General features: G+C 44.5%; 1 protein-coding gene across 1 annotated transcript in view; it reads right to left on the bottom strand.

Moving 5' to 3' along the window:
• Positions 1-294: 294 nt before the first annotated feature.
• LOC149730132 (uncharacterized) overlaps positions 295-8,789 on the bottom strand; it is a 30,322-nt gene continuing 21,827 nt past the window's right edge. Inside the window, exon 32 of the mRNA XM_089887437.1 lies at positions 295-8,699. Within this exon, the coding sequence (XP_089743563.1) occupies positions 562-8,699 (8,138 nt within the window). The 3' untranslated portion in view covers positions 295-561. The remainder of the gene's footprint in view (positions 8,700-8,789) is intronic.

Below are 8,789 nucleotides of genomic sequence, written 5' to 3'. Positions count from 1 at the left end.
ACTCCAACTTCTGGAACATAGTTATCAAGGCATGGAACTGGACCATATTGTTCTGGTGTTGGGTAATATTCTCCAGATGGTTGTGGAACAGCCTTTCCTACAGTTGGTACGAAGGTGTCAACGCATGGAACTGGACCATATTGTTCTGGTGTTGGGTAATATTCTCCTGATGGTTGTGGTACAGCCTTTCCTACAGTTGGTACGAAGGTGTCAACGCATGGAACGGGACCATATTGTTCTGGTGTTGGGTAATATTCTCCAGATGGTTGTGGAACAGCCTTTCCTACAGTTGGTACGAAGTGTCAACGCATGGAACTGGACCATATTGTTCTGGTGTTGGGTAATATTCTCCAGATGGTTGAGGTACAGCCTTTCCTACAGTTGGTACGAAGGTGTCAACGCATGGAACTGGACCATATTGTTCTGGTGTTGGGTAATATTCTCCAGATGGTTGTTGAACAGCCTTTCCTACAGTTGGAACGAAGGTGTCAACGCATGGAACTGGACCATATTGTTCTGGTGTTGGGTAATATTCTCCAGATGGTTGTTGAACAGCCTTTCCTACAGTTGGAACGAAGTGTCAACGCATGGAACTGGACCATATTGTTCTGGTGTTGGGTAATATTCTCCAGATGGTTGTTGAACAGCCTTTCCTACAGTTGGAACGAAGGTGTCAACGCATGGAACTGGACCATATTGTTCTGGTGTTGGGTAATATTCTCCAGATGGTTGTGGAACAGCCTTTCCTACAGTTGGTACGAAGGTGTCAACGCATGGAACTGGACCATATTGTTCTGGGGTTGGGTAATATTCTCCAGATGGTTGTGGAACACCCTTTCCTACAGTTGGTACGAAGGTGTCAACGCATGGAACTGGACCATATTGTTCTGGTGTTGGGTAATATTCTCCAGATGGTTGTGGAACAGCCTTTCCTATAGTTGGTACGAAGGTGTCAACGCATGGAACTGGACCATATTGTTCTGGTGTTGGGTAATATTCTCCAGATGGTTGTGGAACAGCTTTTCCTACAGTTGGTACGAAGGTGTCAACGCATGGAACTGGACCATATTGTTCTGGTGTTGGGTAATATTCTCCAGATGGTTGTGGAACAGCCTTTCCTACAGTTGGTACGAAAGTGTCAACGCATGGAACTGGACCATATTGTTCTGGTGTTGGGTAATATTCTCCAGATGGTTGTGGAACAGCTTTTCCTACAGTTGGTACGAAGGTGTCAACGCATGGAACTGGACCATATTGTTCTGGTGTTGGGTAATATTCTCCAGATGGTTGTGGAACAGCTTTTCCTACAGTTGGTACGAAGGTGTCAACGCATGGAACTGGACCATATTGTTCTGGTGTTGGGTAATATTCTCCAGATGGTTGTGGAACAGCCTTTCCTACAGTTGGTACGAAGGTGTCAACGCATGGAACTGGACCATATTGTTCTGGTGTTGGGTAATATTCTCCAGATGGTTGTGGAACAGCCTTTCCTACAGTTGGTAAGAAGGTGTCAACGCATGGAACTGGACCATATTGTTCTGGTGTTGGGTAATATTCTCCAGATGGTTGTGGTACAGCCTTTCCTACAGTTGGTACGAAGGTATCAACACATGGAACAGGAGCAAATGGAGCAGGTGATGGAATAAATGTGTCTACACAAAGTTCGGGAGCAAATGGAGTTTGTGGTGGTATAACAACTTCAATGCAAGGTTCAGGTGAGAACTTTTTGTTAGGAGAGAGATAACCTTCTTCAAATATTTCAACAACCGGTTTTGGGCCAAAACCAGTAGGAATGGGTTGAGGAACACCAACTCCAACTTCTGGAACATAGTTATCAAGGCATGGAACTGGACCATATTGTTCTGGTGTTGGGTAATATTCTCCAGATGGTTGTGGAACAGCCTTTCCTACAGTTGGAACGAAGGTGTCAACGCATGGAACTGGACCATATTGTTCTGGTGTTGGGAAATATTCTCCAGATGGTTGTGGAACAGCCTTTCCTACAGTTGGAACGAAGGTGTCAACGCATGGAACTGGACCATATTGTTCTGGTGTTGGGTAATATTCTCCAGATCGTTGTGGAACAGCCTTTCCTACAGTTGGTACGAAGGTGTCAACGCATGGAACTGGACCATATTGTTCTGGTGTTGGGTAATATTCTCCAGATGGTTGTGGAACAGCCTTTCCTACAGTTGGTACGAAGGTATCAACACATGGAACAGGAGCAAATGGAGCAGGTGATGGAATAAATGTGTCTACACAAGGTTCGGGAGCAAATGGAGTTGGTGGTGGTATAACAACTTCAATGCAAGGTTCAGGTGAGAATTTTTTGTTAGGAGAGAGATAACCTTCTTCAAATATTTCAACAACCGGTTTTGGGCCAAAACCAGTAGGAATGGGTTGAGGAACACCAACTCCAACTTCTGGAACATAGTTATCAAGGCATGGAACTGGACCATATTGTTCTGGTGTTGGGTAATATTCTCCAGATGGTTGTGGAACAGCCTTTCCTACAGTTGGTACGAAGGTGTCAACGCATGGAACTGGACCATATTGTTCTGGTGTTGGGTAATATTCTCCTGATGGTTGTGGTACAGCCTTTCCTACAGTTGGTACGAAGGTGTCAACGCATGGAACGGGACCATATTGTTCTGGTGTTGGGTAATATTCTCCAGATGGTTGTGGAACAGCCTTTCCTACAGTTGGTACGAAGGTGTCAACGCATGGAACTGGACCATATTGTTCTGGTGTTGGGTAATATTCTCCAGATGGTTGTGGTACAGCCTTTCCTACAGTTGGTATGAAGGTGTCAACGCATGGAACTGGACCATATTGTTCTGGTGTTGGGTAATATTCTCCAGATGGTTGTGGAACAGCCTTTCCTACAGTTGGTACGAAGGTGTCAACGCATGGAACTGGACCATATTGTTCTGGTGTTGGGTAATATTCTCCAGATGGTTGTTGAACAGCCTTTCCTACAGTTGGAACGAAGGTGTCAACGCATGGAACTGGACCATATTGTTCTGGTGTTGGGTAATATTCTCCAGATGGTTGTTGAACAGCCTTTCCTACAGTTGGAACGAAGGTGTCAACGCATGGAACTGGACCATATTGTTCTGGTGTTGGGTAATATTCTCCAGATGGTTGTGGAACAGCCTTTCCTACAGTTGGTACGAAGGTGTCAACGCATGGAACTGGACCATATTGTTCTGGTGTTGGGTAATATTCTCCAGATGGTTGTGGAACACCCTTTCCTACAGTTGGTACGAAGGTGTCAACGCATGGAACTGGACCATATTGTTCTGGTGTTGGGTAATATTCTTCAGATGGTTGTGGTAAGGCTTTTCCTACAGTTGGTACGAAGGTGTCAACGCATGGAACTGGACCATATTGTTCTGGTGTTGGGTAATATTCTCCAGATGGTTGTGGTACAGCCTTACCGACAGTTGGTACGAAGGTATCAACACATGGAACAGGAGCAAATGGAGCAGGTGATGGAATAAATGTGTCTACACAAGGTTCGGGAGCAAATGGAGTTGGTGGTGGTATAACAACTTCAATGCAAGGTTCAGGTGAGAATTTTTTGTTAGGAGAGAGATAACCTTCTTCAAATATTTCAACAACCGGTTTTGGGCCAAAACCAGTAGGGATGGGTTGAGGAACACCAACTCCAACTTCTGGAACATAGTTATCAAGGCATGGAACTGGACCATATTGTTCTGGTGTTGGGTAATATTCTCCAGATGGTTGTGGCACAGCCTTTCCTACAGTTGGTACGAAGGTGTCAACGCATGGAACTGGACCATATTGTTCTGGTGTTGGGTAATATTCTCCAGATGGTTGTGGAACAGCCTTTCCTACAGTTGGTACGAAGGTGTCAACGCATGGAACTGGACCATATTGTTCTGGTGTTGGGTAATATTCTCCAGATGGTTGTGGTACAGCCTTTCCTACAGTTGGTACGAAGGTATCAACACATGGAACAGGAGCAAATGGAGCAGGTGATGGAATAAATGTGTCTACACAAAGTTCGGGAGCAAATGGAGTTTGTGGTGGTATAACAACTTCAATGCAAGGTTCAGGTGAGAACTTTTTGTTAGGAGAGAGATAACCTTCTTCAAATATTTCAACAACCGGTTTTGGGCCAAAACCAGTAGGAATGGGTTGAGGAACACCAACTCCAACTTCTGGAACATAGTTATCAAGGCATGGAACTGGACCATATTGTTCTGGTGTTGGGTAATATTCTCCAGATGGTTGTGGAACAGCCTTTCCTATAGTTGGTACGAAGGTGTCAACGCATGGAACTGGACCATATTGTTCTGGTGTTGGGTAATATTCTCCAGATGGTTGTGGAACAGCCTTTCCTACAGTTGGTACGAAGGTGTCAACGCATGGAACTGGACCATATTGTTCTGGTGTTGGGTAATATTCTCCAGATGATTGTGGAACAGCTTTTCCTACAGTTGGTACGAAGTTGTCAACGCATGGAACTGGACCATATTGTTCTGGTGTTGGGTAATATTCTCCAGATGGTTGTGGAACAGCCTTTCCTACAGTTGGTACGAAGGTGTCAACGCATGGAACTGGACCATATTGTTCTGGTGTTGGGTAATATTCTCCAGATGGTTGTGGAACAGCTTTTCCTACAGTTGGTACAAAGGTGTCAACGCATGGAACTGGACCATATTGTTCTGGTGTTGGGTAATATTCTCCAGATGGTTGTGGAACAGCTTTTCCTACAGTTGGTACGAAGGTGTCAACGCATGGAACTGGACCATATTGTTCTGGTGTTGGGTAATATTCTCCAGATGGTTGTGGAACAGCCTTTCCTACAGTTGGTACGAAGGTGTCAACGCATGGAACTGGACCATATTGTTCTGGTGTTGGGTAATATTCTTCAGATGGTTGTGGTACAGCTTTTCCTACAGTTGGTACAAAGGTGTCAACGCATGGAACTGGACCATATTGTTCTGGTGTTGGGTAATATTCTCCAGATTGTTGTGGAACGGCCTTTCCTACAGTTGGTACGAAGGCATCAACGCATGGAACTGGACCATATTGTTCTGGTGTTGGGTAATATTCTCCAGATGGTTGTGGAACAGATTTTCCTACAGTTGGTACGAAGGTGTCAACGCATGGAACTGGACCATATTGTTCTGGTGTTGGGTAATATTCTCCAGATGGTTGTGGTACAGCTTTTCCTACAGTTGGTACGAAGGTATCAACGCATGGAACTGGACCATATTGTTCTGGTGTAGGGTAATATTCTCCAGATGGTTGTGGTACAGCTTTTCCTACAGTTGGTACGAAGGCATCAACGCATGGAACTGGACCATATTGTTCTGGTGTTGGGTAATATTCTCCAGATGGTTGTGGAACAGCCTTTCCTACAGTTGGTACAAAGGTGTCAACGCATGGAACTGGACCATATTGTTCTGGTGTTGGGTAATATTCTCCAGATTGTTGTGGAACGGCCTTTCCTACAGTTGGTACGAAGGCATCAACGCATGGAACTGGACCATATTGTTCTGGTGTTGGGTAATATTCTCCTCCAGATGGTTGTGGAACAGCCTTTCCTACAGTTGGTACGAAGGTGTCAACGCATGGAACTGGACCATATTGTTCTGGTGTTGGGTAATATCCTCCTGATGGTTGTGGTACAGCCTTTCCTATGGTTGGTACGAAGGTATCAACGATTGGAACAGGAGCAAATGGAGCAGGTGATGGAATAAATGTGTCTACACAAGGTTTTGGAGCAAATGGAGTTGGTGGTGGTATAACAACTTCAATGCAAGGTTCAGGTGAGAATTTTTTATTAGGAGAGAGATAACCTTCTTCAAATATTTCAACAACCGGTTTTGGGCCAAAACCAGTTGGGATGGGTTGAGGAACACCGACTCCAACTTCTGGAACATAGTTATCAAGGCATGGAACTGGACCATATTGTTCTGGTGTTGGGTAATATTCTCCAGATGGTTGTGGAACAGCCTTTCCCACAGTTGGTACGAAGGTGTCAACGCATGGAACTGGACCATATTGTTCTGGTGTTGGGTAATATTCTCCAGATGGTTGTGGAACAGCCTTTCCCACAGTTGGTACGAAGGTGTCAACGCATGGAACTGGACCATATTGTTCTGGTGTTGGGTAATATTCTCCTGATGGTTGTGGTACAGCCTTTCCTATGGTTGGTATGAAGGTATCAACACATGGAACTGGACCATATTGTTCTGGTGTTGGGTAATATTCTCCTGATGGAACAGCCTTTCCAACAGTTGGTACGAAGGTATCAACACATGGAACAGGAGCAAATGGAGCAGGTGATGGAATAAATGTGTCTACACAAGGTTCGGGAGCAAATGGAGTTGGTGGTGGTATAACAACTTCAATGCAAGGTTCAGGTGAGAATTTTTTGTTAGGAGAGAGATAACCTTCTTCAAATATTTCAACAACCGGTTTTGGGCCAAAACCAGTAGGGATGGGTTGAGGAACACCGACTCCAACTTCTGGAACATAGTTATCAAGGCATGGAACTGGACCATACAGTTCTGGTGTTGGGTAAAATTCTTCTGATGGTTGTGGCACAGCCTTTCCTACAGTTGGTACGAAAGTGTCAACGCATGGAACTGGATCATATTGTTCTGGTGTTGGGTAATATTCTCCAGATGGTTGTGGAACAGCCTTTCCTACAGTTGGTACGAAGGTGTCAACGCATGGAGCTGGACCATATTGTTCTGGTGTTGGGTAATATTCTCCTGATGGTTGTGGAACAGACTTTCCTAGAGTTGGTACGAAGGTGTCAACGCATGGAACTGGACCATATTGTTCTGGTGTTGGGTAATATTCTCCAGATGGTTGTGGAACAGCCTTTCCTACAGTTGGTACGAAGGTGTCAACGCATGGAACTGGACCATATTGTTCTGGTGTTGGGTAATATTCTCCAGATGGTTGTAGAACATCCTTTCCTACAGTTGGTACGAAGGTGTCAACGCATGGAACTGGACCATACTGTTCTGGTGTTGGGTAATATTCTCCAGATGGTTGTGGCACAGCCTTTCCTGCAGTTGGTACGAAGGTATCAACGCATGGAGCTGGACCATATTGTTCTGGTGTTGGGTAATATTCTCCTGATGGTTGTGGAACAGCCTTTCCTACAGTTGGTACGAAGGTGTCAACGCATGGAACTGGACCATATTGTTCTGGTGTTGGGTAATATTCTCCAGATGGTTGTGGAACAGCCTTACCTACAGTTGGTACGAAGGTGTCAACGCATGGAACTGGACCATATTGTTCTGGTGTTGGGTAATATTCTCCAGATGAGTGTGGAACAACCTTTCCTACAGTTGGTACGAAGGTGTCAACGCATGGAACTGGACTATATTGTTCTGGTGTTGGGTAATATTCTCCAGATGGTTGTGGAACAGATTTTCCTACAGTTGGTACGAAGGTATCAACGCATGGAACTGGACCATATTGTTCTGGTGTTGGGTAATATTCTCCAGATGGTTGTGGAACAGCCTTTCCTACAGCTGGTACGAAGGTGTCAACGCATGGAACTGGACCATATTGTTCTGGTGTTGGGTAATATTCTCCAGATGGTTGTGGAACAACCTTTCCTACAGTTGGTACGAAGGTGTCAACGCATGGAACTGGACCATATTGCTCTTGTGTTGGGTAATATTCTCCAGATGGTTGTAGAACAGCCTTTCCTACAGTTGGTACGAAGGTGTCAACGCATGGAACTGGACCATATTGTTCTGGTGTTGGGTAATATTCTCCAGATGGTTGTGGAACAGCTTTTCCTACAGTTGGTACGAAGGTGTCAACGCATGGAACTGGACCATATTGTTCTGGTGTTGGGTAATATTCTCCAGATGGTTGTGGTACAGCCTTTCCTACAATTGGTACGAAGGTATCAACACATGGAACAGGAGCAAATGGAGCATGTGATGGAATAAATGTGTCTACACAAGGTTCGGGAGCAAATGGAGTTGGTGGTGGTATAACAACTTCAATGCAAGGTTCAGGTGAGAATTTTTTGTTAGGAGAGAGATAACCTTCTTCAAATATTTCAACAACCGGTTTTGGGCCAAAACCAGTAGGGATAGGTTGAGGAACACCAACTCCAACTTCTGGAACATAGTTATCAAGGCATGGAACTGGACCATATTGTTCTGGTGTTGGGTAATATTCTCCAGATGGTTGTGGAACAGCCTTTCCTACAGTTGGTACGAAGGTGTCAACGCATGGAACTGGACCATATTGTTCTGGTGTTGGGTAATATTCTCCAGATGGTTGTAGAACAGCCTTTCCTACAGTTGGTACGAAGGTGTCAACGCATGGAACTGGACCATATTGTTCTGGTGTTGGGTAATATTCTCCAGATGGTTGTGGAACAGCCTTTCCTTCGGTTGGTGCAAAAGTATCAACGCATGACACAAAAATCTCTGGAGTGGTAACGTAATTTGGTTTCACATTTGTTATATCAACACATTTTCCAACCGGACAACAGCTCTCGGGGTTTAACTCGACTCTCATGCTTCCTTTTGGACAGGCAGGATTTCCTAGTTTCATACATTTCTTTGAATCGCATTTACATTCATATGATGCACAACATTCATCTATTGGTGTAACAACAAGCTGTTCAAAATATTGACATTTTGGTGGTTCATTCGGACATGTTGTTTCATCACAGGATTCTAAAGAAAAAGTAAATTAGTGAATAGACTAAGCTAGAAAAAATATATTAAAAAGTCTTCCTTGTTTGACTTGATCTAGTGGTAATGCAG

Source organism: Ciona robusta, chromosome 10 (genome assembly GCF_009617815.1).
Source record: "Ciona robusta chromosome 10, ASM961781v2".
Classification (NCBI taxonomy): domain Eukaryota; kingdom Metazoa; phylum Chordata; class Ascidiacea; order Phlebobranchia; family Cionidae; genus Ciona; species Ciona robusta.
The sequence above is the reverse complement of the archived record's forward strand: the minus strand, read 5'-3'. Positions and strand labels throughout refer to the sequence as shown.